At 37.0% G+C, this 21,968-nt stretch overlaps 1 protein-coding gene across 1 annotated transcript in view; it reads left to right on the top strand.

Moving 5' to 3' along the window:
- The first annotated feature begins 327 nt into the window (after nt 1–327).
- Nucleotides 328–21,968, top strand: part of LOC145984478 (uncharacterized) — a 68,328-nt gene continuing 46,687 nt past the window's right edge. Inside the window, exons 1-2 of the mRNA XM_083118137.1 lie at nt 328–491; nt 20,760–20,947. Coding sequence (XP_082974263.1) covers nt 476–491; nt 20,760–20,947 — 204 coding nt within the window. The 5' untranslated portion in view covers nt 328–475. The remainder of the gene's footprint in view (nt 492–20,759; nt 20,948–21,968) is intronic.

The following is a 21,968-nucleotide window of genomic DNA, read 5'->3' as shown; positions in this document are numbered from 1 at the left end:
CTTTAAATCTGCCACTAGGTGTGTGTGTGTAGCTATACTTTCTCCAACATCTCAATTATGCATTGTTTTGACATCATCTAAAATTCGGGCTCCTTAGCACAACCTGCAGCGCAATCCTTGACTGCAACTCAGTTATTTTAAGAAATAAATTAAAACTATACTAATCAACGTAGCTCACATCCCCCTCCTTTTTCAAGACAGCATGAGAAGTGAAACATTTAGGATTTCAGTGAATACGTCAATCGCTACCTTTTGTTCTCCAGCAATCGGAATGGAATGAAAACAAGAGTGATTCATAACAGCAGTCTCTTTGTTCTGCATGGACTGCGTAGAGGTCGACTTAGTCAGTCCTTGAGTGCATGTGGACAGTGTGCAAGAGGTGTCGCTGCACGAAGATTATTTACTCGGTGTAGTTAAGAACTAGTTATAACAGTTTTGGGTGAAGGAAAACGCAATCAGGAAGAAAGCAGTCATAATGAATGGGATTAAAGGTAATTGGATAGTAATGCACCTCTAGTTTTCCTCCTCCTCTTCCTCTTTCTCTTGCTTTCTTTCTCCATACATTTCTTATTCCTTCCCCTGTTCTTCCTTTCATTTACTTAATATTTTCTTCCAGATTCTTATTTTTTCCTTCTATTTTCTTACGTTCGTTTCCCTTCTCCTCTATTTCCGTCTGTTGTCGTATCTTGCATTATTTCTTTTCTCTTCCATGGTTCGTTCCTTCCTTCATATTATCCATTTTCTTCTCTGCCCTTCTGCTCTCATCTCTCTCATTTAATTTTCCATCTTCCCTCTCCTTCTATTCCTTTCCTTTCTTTTCTCTTATCTTATCCTCTTCGCTGATCCTTTCATTCTCTCCTCCCCATTTCCCTTCCATTGTCCACCTGTTCTATTCTCCTGGATTTTCTACTATTATCGTTCTTTCCATAATATTATATTATCTTCCCTTCTCTTCTCTTCTCTTCCATAACGTTTCCTTTATCTGTTCGTATTACTTATTCTCAGCGGTTCTCTTCTCATTTCGTTATTATTTCCTTTCTTCCCTCCATTTTTCGTCATTTCTCGTATTTTGATTTTCTCTCTGCCATAATTTGAGGATATCAATTCACTTTTGATCTTCTCTTGTCTCACATATTCTCCTTCCTCGCTCTTTTTCTCTACTCTTACGAGCCTCCCCGATTGCTTAGTGGCTGCGTCGTCTCCTTGTAATCAAGGGGTCCCGGGTTCGAATCCGGTGGAGGCACATAATGGTTCGGATCCCACTTTAAACTGTAGATCCAATCCCGATTAGCCTTACAGTGCATAAAGTGGACTTAAAACACAAAATCAATCTACTCTTATTATTCAGCATCTAACTCTAATCCTGTTTTTCTTTTATTATAAAATTTTGTTTTGTGCTATTATTTGTACAATTGTTTCCTTTCCATATTCGTTTTCTATAATTCACTTTCATCTCATTTTATTTCTCCATTTTCTGATAATTATATTATCTTATTATTGACAGTAGGGGTGCCCACAGGGGGGATTTATGACGCGTCGGCATCATGTTTTTTTTTGGGGGGGGACCATCCTGATCATGTAAAAGAAATGGAAATTACAAATAAAGAATAAAGAACAAGGATAAAGGGGGGAATCCGGTAAATATTTCGTGCAGTTGACGTTCCGGTATAATTTAATGAACCGGGACAGTAGCGCATATCTCCGAATGTATGCCGTTGAAGGGCATTTTTCTGGGATTCCCCCTTTTGTATTTTTGGGGGGGGGGACGAAATTTTATAGTTTAGCTAATATTCTACATATTTTTACACAAAAACGGGGGTGATCGTGTCGTTTGACTTGTTATTGAAAATGGTTATTATGTACAGTCTTTCTACCTACCTGTGGGTGATCGCTGCGATGGTGTTAAAATGAAACACCACCTCTTATGTCTTTAGAATCGGTTTGAAAAATGGGGGGCGTGCTGTTCGCATTAATACAAGGTTAGTCAAGCAGACAAACTGTTAAGAATAAAGTTCAGTACAATAACAATGACGTGAACCTGAGGAAATTATCAATAAATTTGCTGCAACAACTTGGCAACGTCAGAAGTTATTATGATTTAAGTAAAATGTTATTTCAATCAATGTCAAAGTAATATGCAATATACATGACAATGTCTTTATTGTAAACAATACTTAAAGTAAACATATATTGCTTAATTATGTCTGTATTATATTGTTCAGCAAATTTTGTAGGACCAAAATAATTTGAGTAAATAATTCGTCAAAAAGTGGCATTGGAATAGTCTACCTTGGGGGGGGGGGGGAGTGCGTCATAGGCATTGGGAAGGATGGGCACCCCTGATTGACAGGCAATAATGTGGAGATGGAAAATGCGAATAAGTCGTTCGAAATGTTCTCAGCAACATATCCAACTTTAGCCAAATTAGTAATATGGACTTGAATATAGAATCAGTAATTTAGAATTAATAAATTTAGAGATTTCGAGTTGATGTTTGTAGCCACCTCAGAGCACTGGTTTGCTTCTATATTTTAATATAGTACAGAAAGGGATATAAACGCAAAATATTAGTAACTAATTGAATTTCATATTGTACAAAAGTTCCCACTAGTATTGGGCGATATATCGTCCAGACGATATATCGTGATATTGAAAAATATCGTCCAGGCAATATCAACTAAACAATATGTCGTCATGATATTTTGGCGATATATATCGTGTCGGCAATATATCGTCACGATATTTGGCGATATATATGGTGTCGGCGATATATCGTCACGATATTTGGCGATATATACCGTGTTGGCGATATATACCGTGTTGGCGATATATGTCATGGAGACAATATATCGGTGATATCACGATATCGTATCGTCTGTGACGATATTTTCTTCACGATATATCGCAATATCATTTCCGATATCGTCCATCCCTAGTTCCCGCACATCCCACATCATAATTGCATATCAGAAATTTGCTTAAAACCTCTGAATTAAAAGGTGTTTTGGAACAACCATTATATTTCTTGTGGTCAGTGACGGGGATTGGGTTCCAAAACTGGTGAGGGGGCAAGGGGCCAAAACTGGGTACGTATTTAGAAATATATAATTTGGGGAGCCAGTCCGAGCCAAGTGTCTCAGATATATAATAATATAATTGATTCTATTTAATACGTTCATATAATTATTTGTAATATTATGACAATTAATTAATTAGTACTTAATTTTTCCGATGTGTATGGAGCATTGTTGTATGTAACTACAGACTAAGAAGCGGAGGAAAGACAACGTTAATACTTATTTTGTTCTTTCTATCTTGACTAAATAATATTGTTATTACATAAATAGTTAAAGACGCTATAAAATCAAACATAAAACAGCAAGTATTCATCATCTAGCTTATGTGTAGTTAAGACCCCTAAAATTTGTGTAAAAACAACAGTCATGGCAAGAAGATTTATGTCAAAGAAATTAAAAATTGAATATTTGTTGAATAAGAGTAATAATGATAGTACGTCCATTTGATGAAAAGTATAGTTCCTGATAAATATTTTATGTACACCACTGCACATACATCTTTATAGGGACCTCTCCGATGGTGTCGCCGTCGCCTTGTAATCAATAGATCGATACTCAGTGGAGGCACATAGTGGTTCGGTTCCACTTTAAAATGTATGTCCAGTCCCGATTAACTTATCTTTCTTAGTACTGTCATTCAAAGCCGTATGTTCCCAATCTAATCTCGGCCGAAATTATAGATTGATTGATTGAATGATTGATTTGCTTTACTTTACTTCACTTTTGTGCCACTTTTGGCTAATTTGCGAAGATGGGGATGAGTGATGATGTGATGAAATTGATGAATGGGCATTTCCAAACATCCATGTCCAGACCGAGATTCGAACCCTGGCGTCGTAGCTCTACGGGGGCTGGCTTTAGGCGGAAATAAAGAGCCATCATTGGCCGATACCGGCAGTCACACGAAGGACAGAAGTAAAGATAAGTATAAATTGCTGATTCCCCTTCGCGCTTGAACGTAGATAAAACAAAGTTAATTTCACAGTGACCTTCATCCCTCTTTTCCAAGAACTCCGCAACTACCTGACCCGGCATTAGTGCGGCTGGGGGTTGAAAACTGCCACCTATCTTGCCACCACGATCTTCAAGCAAGAATTGGCAATGAATGGTTATTTCCCACAGAGTTAACTAAGCAGTTACATGCCTTCATGGACACGTTTGGTTTCAGCTTTCACTCACCCATGCATTTGATCTTGCCATCTGCTTCCCAGGAGGGTGAGTTTTTATCCAATATTTCTAGGAAAATCTATGGAACTTCCTGTGCTGATCTCCTAATCTGTCACAAGGAAGGGTGAACGAACTTTTAAAAAGGTCAAATGTTGAGACGGGCTGTTGCCTTTGCCAGCCAGCTCTTCTAGCCACTGAAAATCTTAGGTATCAGTAAAAGAAAATCAACTGATACTCACCGATGCCGATGCCGATACCGATACATCGGTATCGGTATCGGCTCAGCCCTTACTATAAGTGAGTTTGTTTGTTGGAGAGATTCGAAAATGAAATTAGAAAAGAAAGTTTTATAACTCTTTTAAAGAGGGATATTTTTGAATCGTTAGTAATTACAAAGATAAGTAAGTACTGACAAATTACAGTGACAAGATGTTCTCGTTTGATTGCAATGTCGAACAAGGGAATTCCTCATCCAATTTTGACAGTCGGACCTAAATTTACAGGCACTGGAATATGTAGCAGCCTATCATCACACTGTATTCGATTTCGTTCGAAAATTTATGCACTGACAGTCGAAAATGGCTGAACAAACGACATCATGTAAATCAATGTTATATCCCTTATATTGGCGCCGAGCTACTCTTCCGTGTTTCACCAATCATCTCATTGACTCTAAATCCATTGCCGTGCGCTAATTATGTTTGACTTGCTGCGTTGTTTCGGTCACGAAAGTGTACAATAAAAAGTTTATTGACTTAGTTTACGAACGTAATCCATTGTGAAATACATCAATCAAGAAATACCAAACTCTGGAGCCAGGTACCGAAGTCATATAGTTCTAGAGTAATTGCAAAGCACTCACTACGATTTTTTCGTTGTTATAAATACGCACGAATATTAAAAATGTAAGTTTTGGAGATTGCAATAGATACAGTGTGGGACCCATAAGCGTTGGTGCCTTTCAGCAATTCCTTTGTGGAGGGTTAGAGAAAGACATGCTATAGCTATAAAGTTCCAGGTGGTCAACATCGTATGGTGACTATGGAGAGGAGACCATGGGGAAGCGAACACTAACGAAATAAAATAGTTCAAATTTTCCAGGCTTGGGCCCAGCAGCGACACCTAAACTCTGGTGTTAGGTGAATTAGCATACGGCTGTTGAGGAGCCAGACAAGTAGTGTATCGTGGTCAGTGAGCTGCAAACGTTCCTCCAGGAGTCACCATTCTTCGTAAACGTGAAAGGGCGCAATACAGACAAACGGTACCGTTCGTACGGGGACGAATTATCAGCGTGAGTCAGGATGAATTTTTGTACTGCGCCATTGCTGCTTGTACAGGACATAACAGCACCACAGCGATGCGAGTGTGGATGCAGTGGACTGAAGAAACTGGACACATCGGAAATCCTGCAGTGGGCCATAAAATCTGACGACAGTGAGGGATTACAGGCATCTCCTTGGCATGGTAATGACGGATCGTACAGCATCATCACAAGTGTTAGCACAACGGCGAACGGTTCCAAAATTCGACGGCGTCTCCTTCGCAGAGGACTGACTGCACGTATTATTATTTGCGGCAGATTCCCTTGACCCTGAACCACAGGGCCGCCAAAACCGGGGGGTAGGGGGGCCGTGCTCCCACAAATTTCGCATGGGCCCCCTTATAAAGGACCCAATGTTAATTTTCAACATTATTTAATTTTGATGCAAAATATTATTTGTGTGATTAAAATTTCATGAATTCATTGATGATTCTGTGTGAGAATATTTTAGGCCTCTTTTTCCTCAAATTTGTAATTCGATTTATTTCATTTAAGATTACAAAACGTTTACACACAGGAACTTTGCTTACAAAGAGGCGTTAAATTACTCGGGATTCTCTTCTGAAATGGGCATATCAACAATGTGGAGTCCATCAGCTTGCCATAATAGTGTCCAGCACAAAGTCACTTTTGCGCCACCCTCCCCCAATTTCTAAAGAAGTATACACATTATACATAATGACATTATTGTTATCAATCTTGTACCCGCAATATTTGTGTAAAGTTAGCTGCTCTGGTTCAGCATACCTGTGCGTGTACTCATACCAGTATTCCATCTTTCGAACACACAGTTAAATAAGAATAATACATGGTATATTATTCATTAAACTTTCACTAAAAGATATAACATCCTCTTCTTGTAGTGGCCTTCCATCCAATTTAAACTTCTATCTCTTGTAATCAAGAGGTCCCAGGTTCGATACCCTGTGCTGGTACAAAGTGTTTCGGATCCTACTTTAAACTATAGGTCCAGCCCCGATTAGCGTTGCTGTGCATAAAGTGGACTTAAAACACCAAATCAACCAAACAAGACAGCTCGCTCTTGTCTCACTAATTTTGAGGACAATAGAGCCACATGGACTTTTTGCCTCTGCTCTTTCACTTACAAAGAAAAGGGCAACAGAACGGCTTCTGGCCTATGGAAATGTTTCACAAAATGAAACACTGTTCTTTGCCTGCAAAGTAAACAGCAAAGCATTTCAAGTGCACTTTCAGCTATTGAAGCTGTACAGTTATTGTCAAAGAAAATAAGATTTTGATTGATTGATTGAATTGGTGTTTAAGTCCACTTAATGCACTGTAAGGCCAATCGGGACTGGACCTACAGTTTAAAGTGCGATCCGAACCACTATGTGCCTCCACCTTTTATCGAACCCAGGAACTTAAAGAAAAGAAGAAAATGCCATAATATTTATTGATTTATTTATTTACTGCCCTCAACAGAGGTAAACCTCCAATTACAGACGGCAGGAAAAAAAAAACCAAAGAAAACAATACAATTAGCAAATATATAAACATACATCCACTGATAATACAAGTAATCAATAACATAATCAATAATGAAATTAAACAATCTGAGCCTTTCTCTTGTCTTTCACCATACAAGAACAAAGACTTGTGCAATAATTACATACATAAAATACCTATAGATATATAATTGTAGAATACAATGGAAAATAATGGGAAGAGTAGTGATACCGGAATGATTACAGTGTATTTTTGTCATAATTCTAATTCAATCATTTTTTTAATATAGTTTGAATGGCAATGATAAATCTAAGGCCTGGTTATTCATTGAAAGCGTATTATACAAATCGTACATTCTACTTAATGAGCTGCTTTTATATTTCTCAGTTTTGGGAATTTTTGGAATCAGTTAGTTTCGCCCACGTAAATTACTTTTTCTGGCATTGAATTGTAGTTGACTGAGGAAATAACTATTGTCTAATATACCGTTTACAGTTTTATGTAAGTATAAGTGATACAGAATTTTCCGCCTATTACAAAGGCTTTTAAACTTAAATTCATGCAGCAAATTTTGATATGGCACATTATATTGTACTGGCTTTTTATATTTTATATAATATAAATACCTCAAAAATTTCTTCTGTGTTCTCTCCACGGTATTTTCATGCGATTTGTAGATTGGTGACCAGATAATAGAAGCATATTCCAGTCTACTTCTTATAATACTGTTGTATATGGTTGTTATACAGTTTATACTTCTGAAATTCTTAGTATTTCTAATAACAAAGCCTAGTATTTTGTATGCGTTATTAACAGCATGTGAGATATGCTGTTTGAACGTCAAGGAAGAATCAATAAGAACACCAAGGTCTTTTACTACGTACACCTGAGGAAGCAATTGACTATTTACAGAGTATGTATAATGAATAGTATTTCTCTTATTTGTTAACTGCATAAAGCAACACTTCTTTATGTTAAAACTAAGATCATTTATACAACTCCACTCATATAATGCATTTAGATCTTCTTGAAGTTTTAATGTATCTTCTACACTAGTAATCTCTTTATATAATTTTACATCATCAGCGTAAATAAGGCATTTTGAATACTTAACATAAGTTGGCAAATCATTTATAAACAACATAAATAATAGAGGCCCGAGATTTGATCCTTGGAGCACACCAGAGTTCACATAATACTCACGAGATATTGATTGTTTATATGTTACATATTGCTTTCTTCCCTGAAGTTATGATTTGAATAAGTTTATTAAATTGATTGTGAACCCAAAACTTGATAACTTACGTAAAAGAAGATTATGTTTAATTCTATCAAATGCTTTAGCAAAATCAATATAAATTGAATGCACACTTGATCTATTATAAAAGGCATTGTGGACATCTTGGACAAAATTTACTAGGTTAGTTGTAGTGGATCGGCATGGATAAAAGCCATGTTGATTGCTACTTATATAGCTTCTAACATTTTTAAAAATCCTTGAATACAAAATTTGTTCCCACACTTTTGCTGGAGCACACAGAATGGCAATCGGTCTGTAGTTTTCAATTTTTGCATTTTCACCTGATTTAAAGATAGGACATATTCTTGTTAGCTTCCAGATTGTAGGAAAGGTTTGCGTCCTCATAATTAGATTAAATATTAAACACAGAGGCGTTTTAAGCACTTCAGCACACCCTTTAAGTAAATATGGAGAGATTCCATCAGGCCCACTAGATTTTTTGGGTTTTAATTTTTTTATTGCCTCCCAGTATTCCGGTTCAGTAATTTTGTTGTTTGAGAGTGAATTAGATACGCATAATTCCATTTGCTCTGTTACATCATACGTGCTTGGAAACTCAGAATAGACAGATATAAAGTAACAAGCAAAGTTATCCACTATACCTTGATTTGTTTCTATTACATTATCCATATATATCATACTTTGGTTTGAATAAGTATTTCTACCTTTTCTGGTTTTTACGTAACTCCAGAATAATTTACTAATATTCTCAATACTTTCTTCTGTTTCTCTTAGGTACATATTATATGCCTTATCTATGAGTGTTTTTTTTTTACGAGTATATTTATATATAATTCTACTTTCGCTGTCGTATTTCATGCGCCTTCTATGTCGTTCTTTAAGTTTAAGTGTTTCAATGATCTCTCGCGTAAACCAACAAGGATATTTATCATTTGCATAGATTTTCTTTGTTGGTACTGTAAGATTAAGTATTGAATTAATATTGTCATTAAAGAACTTTACAGAATCATCTACATTATCCATGCTAATAATAGGTGCCCAGTTTACATCACGTAACATTTCGTAAATTCCAAGAAAGTTTGCCTTTCTAAAATTCAACGATCTGACTGGGTTATTTTCTATAATATTTGTTGATTTCGCAAAATGTAGAATTATTACTAATGCTGGGTAGTGTGCATCTTCCTTAACAAGAGGGAGTTCTTCTCTGTTAATAGTAACATCATCATACACGTTAGCTAAGATTAAATCCAGGGTTCTATCATTATGATTTTGTATGTTGTTTAATGAGCGTAAGCCATATAGACTCAAAAAGTTATCTAGGGCTCTGTAACATGGTCCACCTAGTTGCAGATTATAACTCGTATCAGAGAATTTTGGCAGATTAAAAATCACCAACAATAATAATGTTGGCATTATGAAATTCATTATAATTCTCAAACAAATTATAAAAATGCATATAATTATCAATCGTTGAGGCAGGAGTAAAATACGCAGCTACTATATAGTATACCTTATTTCTTAAATTCATTCTCACACATAAGACATAGAAATTATCATCTAAAATAACATTCCTAGATGTTGTTTTGCCTCACTGCTATTATTACCCCACCTCCTCTATTTCGATTTTTCTTATCGTGACGATATATTTCATAATTATCACTAAACAACTCACTACTAAAGACACCTTCATGTAACCAGGTTTTTGTAATAATAACTATGTCGTAGCCATTTTCAATATTGTTTACATAGAATTCTTGAGTCTTTGTATTAAGCCCCCTTACATTTTGATAATAAACTGTTATGTTATCAATAGTCGTCATCTAGAAGTAATTAGTGGCAAGGACATCAATTTAAGTTAGATATATCTTCAAGTGTTCTCAATATAAATACAATTTTCTCTCCGTCATTCTTTCGCAGTTTAATAGTGCCTGAATTATCCACCCATAGGTAGGCGGAATTTATATCGCGTTTAAGTTTCCTAACTTCACTATAAATATTCCTTCTATATGGGTTAAGATTCTGATTAACATATACCATCTCATTGCTTTCATAACCTAAATGAATACAATTTAAATTTCTCTTCACCTTTCGCCTTTCCAGAAACCTATCCCTGTCTGCACGCCTTACAAATTTAACAATTATACCTCTGCTTTTTGAGTCGGTAGTTTTCTTAACCTATGACACACATCTATCATATCATTTGTCATCTCAATATCCAATGCCCTTCCCACACATTTTACAATTTCATACGAGTCTTCATTTTTCTTCTCCGGAATACCATAGATTTCAAGCGTGTTTCTTCTTCCATATTGATCGAAATCATCGAGTTGTTGCTGAGTTTCCTTCAGTTGTTTTTTCAAGAGAAGATTCTCCTCCTTCAGTTCCTGAATTTGTGCTAGACAAGCACTGATACTCTCAGATTGTTTCTTCATAAAATTCGCATTCTCGTCCAGTTTCTCATGTGCCAGGTTTAGGGATTTTCCCAGCTCACGCTCAGTTTCCTCATTACCCTTCCTCAAATTCTCTACTTCTGTCTTTAAATCCCGTAACATGTTGTAAACATCTGATATTAATGGAGTTGATGAATGCGAAGGTAGTGGCATGTTATTATCTTGCAAGCTAATCCTCCTCGTATTTGAGCATTTTTTGCACCGCCATGTTTGATTTACGGACTTCATATATTCTACATCAGTTTCCTTTAGACTAACACATTTTATGTGAAACCAATTGTAACAGTCACAACACTGTATTTTTGATGTAATGTCTTGGTACGGCTTTAGAACATTCCACGCACACACTCATACTCATGTCGATACTTATTAGTCTGTGCTCCTAGTACGCTGTATAAAAAGTTGGCTTTACAACACTTTAGACATCGCTTGCTTGTTTACATTTCATTAAACGCAGAAAAGTATCAAATATACCACTTCACTCATGATATTAATTCATGTTTTATACATAAATATATAGTTTAGTACTTACTGAAGCACGCTTGTAACACTGTTCAACACCATAGCCATATAAAACACTTTAAATTTAGTAAAACTAGCGGAGCACAAACTGACCGATCCTACTTCATCATTCTCTTATTGAGCACACCTTCCATGCAACTGATAAATTTGTTGAACAACATGCTCTTCAGCCGATGTCATTTCATAGACAGAAACGATTGCCAAAGTAATATATAGGTAATGGCGAGTTCTTTCAGGGTGCCCCAAAATACTATTTTAGAATTCATTATTTGAAATGTTGTTGGACACAGCAACCAGTGAGATTGAATGTTAATTCCGTAGAAAACAAAGAGGAATAAAGAGATGTTTCGAGATTGAAGCTATACTCCTAACTGGGGAAACAACTGAGACAATAATGGCCTATCCTGAAATGCATCTGCGTATTGAGCTTTCTACGTGCAAATCTCAATATGAATATTCAACACTCGCTCAGCCACTTAGACTAGTAAACAACATGTGCACTGAGGTAAGCTAAAATAATTTATATTTTTTTTTCTGGGATAAATTTCAATGTTATAATTTTATACATAAAATATTTTGAGTTAATGACAGTTTTCATTTATGTAATATTTCCCCACTTGCTGCTTCTTGAAAATTTTGCAATTGACAAAAAACATGTGTGTGAAGTTATTTACTTTTAATTTCTCATTTTATCGCTTTTCAACCTCTTTCGATTAATCAGGACGATGAAATTAAACTGATGCAACGAATACTCATGCCCTTGCAGGGTATGCAACAGAACATTCAGAGGAGAGAAGGTGAGTCGTTCACTCAATGCACTCGGTCATCAAGGTTGCTTTTCGCATATCAGTTTGGTACAAAACTTTATTACAACATAATACTTGTATATAACTTCAAAACTATCATTCTTAACTTTATAGTTTCGTGTAGAACAACTGATGAAAGTTTCAAGAGACTAGGGGAGGGGCAATGCATTTCTTGTTAATTGGTTTGATTTACGAGTATTTTATTTCGCTTTTCTGCAACTTTAGGCTAATTGCAATTTTCTAAGCTGAGGATGAATGTTGATAAGATGAAATGGATGGAAGGACAATCACACACATACTTAGACAACACTACACGAGTCCCAAGGAGGATTATACTAGCCGCGAGTCCTACGCCAGAGCCTTGCTAGGCTGTAAAAATGCATTCTAGGGTGTACCAGGTGGAAGGAAAGTTGACATTTGGGTGCCTCAAGAAAAGGGTCACCCCTTATTCTCTATTTCTTGTTATTAACACCCCCACATATGTTGCCCTTATGTGGCTGCAGAATAAATTGGTCATACATTACAAATGAATACAATATTTTGAGTAAATGAGTATTTAAAACTATACTGAGGAAAATTAAGGAGGCGGTGCCATGGAAACTGGAATTCTTCTGTTACTGCTGGTGGTTTAGCTCTTTTTCTAAACAACTCAGCAAGTGGAGATCGATTTTCTGAGTAAAAGCTCAGGTGCTTGAGTGATTCTGATACTACCTCAACTGCAACATATTCACATTTTTGGCAGTGCTCAATGTGTTTTCTATTTTCCTCTTCTATAAGATGCGATCAACAATATCAGATACCCGTTTAAATTATCAAATGTTGCCTTGTATTGAGCACGTTCTTGCCGCGCAAAGTATGTGTCAGTAACATTTGTTCATCTCAGTGACTGGAGGTGTTTAAATCTCTCGTACCAACTGAAATAAGACTAAAGGCCAATCACACGGACCTGGATTTCCTACTGGAATGTCCTTGTTGGCACTGGATTGGCTGCGAGGCTAGAAATGATAGTTGTCAGACTGGTTTTGGTGACTAGATCGCATTCAATTGAAACTTGCTTCTCTGCTCGATGCCGTGGTAACAACCGACCAGAGCGAACTTTTGGTCATGTGGTGATCACCTGCGAGTTTGACAAAGAAATTCAAGAAAATCAGTTCTTGTCTGTGAGTTTTGTCGCTTGATGAAGAAAGTAGCAGAGATGAGGTGCATTCGCGTTTATTAATATTAAAGAATTTATCCATAGCAATGAGATTTGTACACAACAGATGTGATTAGCTGATAACGAAAATCTTTATTATTAACATTATATTAAATGTTTTGACATATTTTTTGAACAATAGATTTTTTAAATGAATGAATTCTGCGAATCTCATGCACACTTTGATTCTTCTTTCGAGCCCCTACTTTCCTTTTTCTTCTTAAACCTTTTATTTTTGCAAATTGTAAGGTAAATTGTAACTTTTCTCCTACGATGTTCTTCAAGTTGCTCGTCCAGTGTTTTAGATTGTCTGCTCTGTGCAATACGTTGTGGGAACAAAACTCTACCAAGAATTATAAGTCAACAAGTATGGTGTGAGGCAAAGGTGGCAGAGTACTACAGCACTAGCCCAAGCCCATGCAGCAACTCAGCTCTAGCAAGATATGTAGCCTCGTATGATTCAGCTTTTACACTGTAGTAACTTACAGGATGTTTTCGTAAGACTACAGAGTTCATTCTAATGTTGATCGAACAGTGTTTCCCTGTCCAATATTTGTAAATTTATGTGTACATTTAATTTGCAAGCACTTGTATGTGTATATGAAAGTTTTTGTTTAAAAAGAAATGTGAATTTATGTTGGTTAGGCTTTCCTTTAGTTAGCAAGTAAATGTAAGTTTCATTTCTATATTAGGCCTCCCCAATGGCGCAGCGGTAGCGTCATCGCCTTGTAATCAAGGGGTCCCGGGTTCGATACCCGGTGGAGGCACATAGTGGTTCGGATTCCACTTTAAACTGTAGGTCCAGTCCCGATTAGCCTTACTGTGCACAAAGTGGACTTAAAACACCAACTCAAACCATTTCTATATTAGGGGTATGATACATATAAAATTAACGAACGAACTCTCGAGCCTTCTTAAACCCGAAGGATTATGGCTGTAGCAATACAAGTCTTCCATATGCCCCTATCCTGGGCAAGATTAATCCAATCTTTTCCATCCTTACCGATTTCCTTAGATCTATCTCAACGTTATCCCTCCATCTTCGTCTTTGCCTTCCTACTGGTCTCTTACCATCAGGTTTCCCAACAAGAATCCTATAGGGGCTATCTACGAGTAAACAAAAACATATCGAATGGCACAATCGATTGTGGAACTGTAGCACAGCAACTTCCGGTTCCCTGCCGCTCGGTAATTCAAGCGCGTACTTGGGGTGCGTGTTTCTGGCCTTTCTTCTGTTTTGTGTATTACATGAAATGGATCATGTAAAGGCACTTAACGACGAGGAGAAGAAGAGATATCTGGACAAAGCAGAGGGTTTTCCACGTTCATTGGATGAGCAACTAGAAAGTAATATGGGATTATTACAGAATGAGAACAGTTTGCTGACCGTCGTTACATTTGGCGATATTTGTGGCCTACATATAAAGTAATCTTCTTACACAGCGCAAGCGATTAAAGCTTATAAATCTTTATGTTTTAAGTGAAAAAGTACTGGATGTACGGACAAATAAAAAAGCGGATAAATAAGTTTTTCTTCTCCTATCTTCAGTATCGGCGAGTCAGAGGGATGCAGTAATGTACTTACACTTGCTTCTTTGTAGCTAATCAGTGGTGATTTATTCATTCTAGTTTTTGGACTTTTAACCACTGTCATTTTTAAAAAGAGATTTACCTACGTTTTGGAGGCTGAATCTGCCTCCGTCTTCAGGGTAGCGTGTAGTCTGTTAGATCATATAAATGGTCTATAAATGGTTGCCTTAGGGGATTACTCTTGGTGGCCTAGGCTCCACCTCGTCTGTCGGTCACAAGGACCTCTATATACATAAAGTTGCCCAGGCTCCACTCCGTCAGATGACCACGTCAAGGTCACGATCACCACGTCAAGGTCACGATGCTGCTTTCCTTCCCGTTTGAACGCAGGAATACGAAACGCTCATTGTTATTTTGAGTCAGATTTCTACTATTTGTGTTAATCATGATGATGAAGATGATTAATAACTGGAAAAATAAATAATGGTACAAACACAATGATACATCATTGCTGGCCAGTGTTCAAATCTAGGACCCCATCTCTATCAATGCTTGAGCGATTACATATGCAAAAAACAAAAATTAATAATAATATACCCACTTAGTTTTCTGGTTTCATAAAAATATATTTTTTCCGGTTACACATTTTTTTTTCTGGTTACAGAAAATTTAATACAGTTCATGTGCTCTTCAACAACGTAACGTATAGCCTAACTGACTATGACCGAACATCTTTTGAAATGAAGTCGTAAAGTTTTTGCTCATATCACTAAAACAGAAAAAGAAAATCGATATTAGAATGGTTTCACTTTTACCTTTAATGAAGTGGTTACTAGGGGGTGCGGGACGAAAAATTTTTGGTCGGAACGAGAAATTTTGACAATCCTGACATCGAAGACTGGAAAAAAAATTCCTATTAAATTGGGAGATTTTCGGGACGGAAAATATTCAAAATTACCCTAACCAAAGTTAGTAAAGAACACATTATTTAATCCAGGATACAGGAAAAAAGTTGAAACTTTCCCCTAGTGTAATCAAAATGTACCAATCAAAACTGATTTTTTTGTTCCGCTAATAAAGTTCCATGTACCCTGATAAATGGTACGCCCCCCAAACGGAAACAAATGAGTATTTATGTTTTACTTAACTTTGGTAACCCCCAAACATCGGAAGAAATCGGCGCCTATGCTGAACCATCGACGCCTTAAGCTACAATTGGCTCGCGAATACAGACAATAGCATGTGGATTGGCTACATGTTCTGTTCTCGGACGAGTCTCGCTTTAACTTATACTACAATGATGACCGCATACGCATTAGACGATATCGTGGTGAGCGTGCATTGTCCAGCGTCATACGAAAGGTGTGATGGTGTGGGGTGCTTTTGGGTATAATTAGAATTTCTTTAGAATTTCTTTAGAATTTCTTAGAATTAGAATTTCTTTATTCATGGGCGAAGTTCAGCCTGTGGCTGCTCTACCACTTAACCCGCGATCTTGACTGGCACGAATTGAGGGTACTCCGAAAAGCAACCATTTACGTTTGCGTTGAGTTGGTTTTTAAGTCTACTTTATTCACAGACAGGCTAGTCGGGAGTTCACCTACATTTTAAAGTGTGGTCTGAACCAGTATGTAGGCCTCCTCAATGGGGCAGTGGTAACGTAGTCGCCGTGTAATCAAGGGATCCCGGGTTCGATACCCAGTGGAGGCACATGGTGGTTCGGATCCCACTTTAAACTGTAGGCCCAGTCCCAATTAGCCTCCCTGTGCATAAAGTGGACCTAAAACACCGATTCAATCAATGAAATGCATGTGCTTCCAACCGGTATCCAAAACGGGAACCCTCGATTACAATGCAATAATGTTACCACTACACCATGGGAGGCTACTAAACAGCAACCCCTACACTAAGGAATTTGTAGAGGCAGAAGTCATACCCTTCTTCCAACACATTAATGACTACATTTTAGCAGAACAATGCCCTACAAGATATTGCAAGGAATGTTCAAGCCTTTTTTGCAGCACAACGGACCACTTCTTTCCTGGCTTTAACGGTCGCCAGACATGTCGCCTATTGAATAAGCCTGGGACATGGTCGCTAGGCAGCTAGTCACTCAAATCCTCCAACAGCCAGTACCAATGAACTGTGGACTTGTATACAAGCAGCCTAGCAGGCAATTTCCCAGGAATACACCCAAAGACTGTTTGATTCGATGTCATGGAGTATAGTAGCTCTTCATGCAGCTCGTGGAGGCTTCACAAGATACTGATTTTTTGCGCGTAATATCGTTGTATTGGTCTGAAACTTTAATCGCTTTTGAATGTCATTATTAGTAATATGTGGAATAACAAGATGTTGAAAAAATGGCCCAAATCACGCATTTTGCACACACGTAATTTCGGAAATACAAAAGATATGAATCTGTAACTTTGCATATTTTTCTTCTTCAGGTGACCCTTTCAGTATGCCAAATTTCAAATGAATAAAAATATGTGAGGTTTAAAAGTTCATTGGCTGATTTCACATGGAATGACCCAATTATACAGTTCATTGGTGAATTTTATTAATTTTCACAATTAATTGATTGAATTAGGTTCTTTTACGTTGCTTTTATGCCACTTTGATGCTAATCGTGACCATGAAGATGACTATGATGAAAATGATGAAGCAACGCCTACAAGGAACACCTATTCCCAGGCCGGGGTTCGAATTCGGAACCCATGGTGTCGTAGCTCGCTGTGCTATTCACTCCACCTCTGAAGTCGGCCAGCTTCATCAACACAGCGAATCCTGGGTTGAGAGTCATTATTCAGGAATCTCTGAAGACATTCATTCAACTTGTATTTTATTTTGCGAACATTATCATCCAACGTTTGTGTTCAATTTCATGGTAGAAAGCAGTATGCATACGTAAGAAAAGGACACGAATATGATCCACAAGTCACGTCATTGGAATCGTTACAATAAGTGGGATACTCTTCTTGTTTGTACTATTTATTTTCTGCCGTCCAAATCTTGAATTAATATTTTAAAAATACTTTATGTTAGGGGGAGGGGTAATACAACCATCATTGACTCCCTTCTACTTCTAAATAGAGATGAGTGAAGGAATTTAGTTTATTTTTTTGTTACTGTCGTTCTTTTTTTGCTTTAGTTTTTGGATATTGGGGTTTTCAAACAAACTTTTCAGGAATATTTCCATGTCGTTCGAATGTAAAATTGGATACTGTATTGCATTAATAATTACAATGCAAGGCTTTCCTTCACCGTTTTCTTTCATTTGGCAAGTCATAATTTTCACTTCATGTGGTAAAAATCTTTACAAGTAAGCAACACTGTGGGGTGCAGTTGTCCGAACACTTACTCGATCACCACCAAAGATGGACATCAAACTCATACGAGTGTGACACTTTATGTGAACAGAACTGTACATGTGCTAATCATACCTTTCGCATACCGGATCAATCGATTTCATACCATACATTTTCGCTTTTATTGAAGCAAATTATATGATGCGATTCGGTGCTTTGTTCTTATAAATTATCATTTGGTTCTCAGTGCTTCATAATCTATGCTACTGTGGGCATTACTAAAGTAAAAATAATGATTCATAATTTCTAGATAAACATAAAAATTCTTTTTTTTTTTTCTTATAGCCTACAAAGACACAGGATTTCGACTCCATGTATGCAACTTCGATTTACATATTTCACTTTCATTACCCTATAATGAAATTCGTACAGTCGCCTTCAATAAAAAAGTTGCATGCATTCTGACTAAGCCCAACGTCTCTCGTAGTTATGTTGGCAGCTCTGCAAGAAGGAAGTGCTGCGAAAAACTCGATCTACCGATCAGAGTAGTAACATTCGCTTGGTAGGAGGAGGAAGAAGAGTGACTCACATTCTCCTTCACAGGAAGATCGACCAATAAAAACGGATAGTTAAAAGTTTATTTTCTCGCTTTAATTGAGTCAGGTTTTCTTCAGTCCGCAATATATAGTGTCAGTGATCATTTACTAACTTAATATATATATATATATATATATGTCCTCCTCCGTAGTCGAGCGGGTTAAGGCGTTCACTCGTCTTGAGATCGTTCGCTGCGGGACGGCGTAGGTTCGAATCCGGCTCTGGTCGGAATTTATTCGGCCTACGTATAGGGCCGGTGGCAACCCACCATCGTGAGGAAATTGGGAAGCTCCGAGTGAGTGAGCGTAACCCGGTCGAGAAGACCTACAACAACGGCTGGGGGTTCGTCGGGCTGATCACCCGTCACCCCAATACTGGTCTGAGACCTCCACGCTCTAACAGGTGACGGAGGAACAGTGTGGGAGGGAGACCAGCAGTCGGTAGGTAAGCCAAGGCCCGCCATGGTGCTGTAGAGCTGTAGGGTTATGTTATATATATATATGTACCTATATTATGTAAGTGTGTTTGTGTATATATGTATATCATTATTAGAACAGTTTTCACATCATTTCGTCTACGTGAGGATATATTTCATTTATACTTAAGGGTAAATAGTGGTTTGGATGTAATAACAGAAACCGTTTTTCATTATGTTTTTTTACTATTTCTTGAATTAATGATCATACTAAGCCGTAAATTTCGGAAAAAGATATAACCGCAGCTGAAATAATATACAGATATTGCATTTTTACGGTCAGCAGTACGTTTTATTATTAATTTATACCCACATAGGGTAATTGTGACTGAGGATACGTTTACATGAAATTTGATATAATATGCGACCTGACTGCAAATCAGAGGAGGGAACACAACGCGTTGGTATTTTACCCCTGTTTTCTGGAGAACATCTATCATAATATGAGTGATTTTCAATACACCTTTCTCAAACGTTTTCGTTTCACCACTCTCGCATTGTGTTAACTGTAAATTTATATGTTAAATAAAATGAAATTACATGCAATGCCGATGAGGGAGAGAAGGAACGAAAGAAAATAAGTAGGCTAGCATTTTTTGGGTATTGAATTACATATTTTTACATACATAGAGTACTAAAATATTTATTTATGTGCATTTTTGAGAGATGGTTTATGAATGTGTGGGAAAGAGAGAGGAAGAGAGAGATAAGATATCGTAGCGCGAGATGCTAACCACTCCGCCACGAGGGCCGGCTGCTAATATTAAAAATGTGGCATGTGATTTCTTCTCTTGCAGTTTTTCAACGTGCAGTGCTGTCGATAAAATGCTCCAAGTGGCATTGAGTTTTACATGGTCTATACATTAAACGTTGCCTCTGCAAAGTGAAAGTTGCAATGTGGCTGCCAAGCGTAGGGCTACAGCGAGTTGCAGCGTGCATTTGTTGCGCCTTCCACCTCTTCCCTCCACTCCACCTGTGTTGCAGATACGGATGATGGTGGTAGTCGGTTTGCGCCGGTGGAATAGTGCTCTAGGCGACAGACTATTCGGAAGGGAACTTAAAGCTTAAAATTAGTTTTTTAAACGTGATTTGTTTGTACCTGGTACTATGTCATGTGCAGGGAATCAGAAATACACTGTATGTACGGTTCTTCATGAAATATCAACAATAGTCTCAGTTATAAAATAACACGCACGAACTTCATCTTGAAATTCTATTATATTAAAAACAAATGTATTAAAATATGTTACTAACGTTTTCGTGTATGCATTAATCATTAATAATTTTCTTTGTCGAATACACATTTCACACTTCTTGTCGTAGGATAGATTTATCTTGCAGTTAAGATGCGAAAGAGCTGCATAGTAATGCACGAACTTGAGACAAATTGAAATTTCTTTGCTACGAATTTCTATTTCAATCAGCGATACTATACATACATTTTCAAGGGTGCGCCTTATTATTTCCCTCTCTTTCTATATCTCAGGGTAGGAAAAATACTAAAATAAAAAACTGTAGATCTGCCGATACTGTTTCACTTTCACGAAATATTATTAATTCATTTCATTTTGTGGTTTCAGATAAAGGCAATTACGTCGATGGCAAGCCGCTCTTGGAACCAGAAGATGAACTCTTCACGAGTGCAACTGACACTGCTGTAATTTTCATCTTGAGCTTCGTGTTTGTCGTCTCCATGATGCTCCTGGGAGGCTTTTTACGCTCTGTGCGCAACAGGCTCTTTCCCAAGAAGAGAGCCGGTGAATTGCTGGTAAGTATTAGAATAATAAGTTAATATTTTATGATTTGTTTTTCATTGCTTATTCTTACATTCAATAAGTGAACAGTTGTTTAAAAAATAGGTAAAATTAAAGTTGAACGTTGATTAAGGAGATCCTTTGAAGAATTACAAATTTGGATAATCTTAACATCTGGAACCATTTAAATGGAAGTCGAGAGGTTTTTCAGACATGTAGCTACTCGTAAGAGCTTTCATCATCAACCGCTCCATCTTCTGACTCGATCTTCAAATTGTATTACCTTGTGTGTTCCAATCTTAGGCCTTCGTCGACGTTTTGTCACAATGTAGTTAACCTATTCCATTTCCTGTATCCAGTTTCTTCCTGCACATTTTTTTTTGGTTCGTTGTGTTCCGTAACTACTTCGAGGTTGGTGCCGTAAAATTTACACTAATTTAAATTTAATTATTTTTTTCGATAATTTTTCATGGTTATCGTAATTAATTCTTACCTCACAACCTACATAATTTTGTAAATATTCGATGAAAACCGGTAAAATGAACTGAGAACAAGTGTAACTGCCACTCATACACCTGAAACATACAGGGCCCTTTAACAATCTTCCTGAAGAAGAAGGTCATAATAAGTAACTGTTACCTTCGCAGACTGCGATATTCTTTCAGACGACAAGGTGGTGACATAGAGCTACTTCAAGAACTTAAAATGTACATACATAAAGTGGCGCAGGAACGTTTTTCATTTTGGAGGTACAAAATTCAGCCTTCCAAATATATGTACATTCATGCATGCATGCATGTATGTATGTATGTATATATATATGTATGTATGTATGTATTTATACATGTATACTACTTCACATGTATACCTAGGTACAATGTGAAGGCACCGGAAATATTCCATTTTAGAGCAGCACACAATTTTCTGTTGTTTTTTTAATGCAAAGTTTGCATAAAAAATTTTAATTTTCTTATGTTTTTTTTAGAATTCATGATAATTTTAAAAACAGATTTTTGAAAATTGCGAACAAAGATA

Source organism: Lepisma saccharinum, chromosome 2 (assembly GCF_977018435.1).
Source record: "Lepisma saccharinum chromosome 2, izLepSacc3.1, whole genome shotgun sequence".
Taxonomy (NCBI): domain Eukaryota; kingdom Metazoa; phylum Arthropoda; class Insecta; order Zygentoma; family Lepismatidae; genus Lepisma; species Lepisma saccharinum.
Note: the sequence above shows the minus strand (reverse complement) of the source record. Positions and strands in the feature narration are given on the sequence as shown.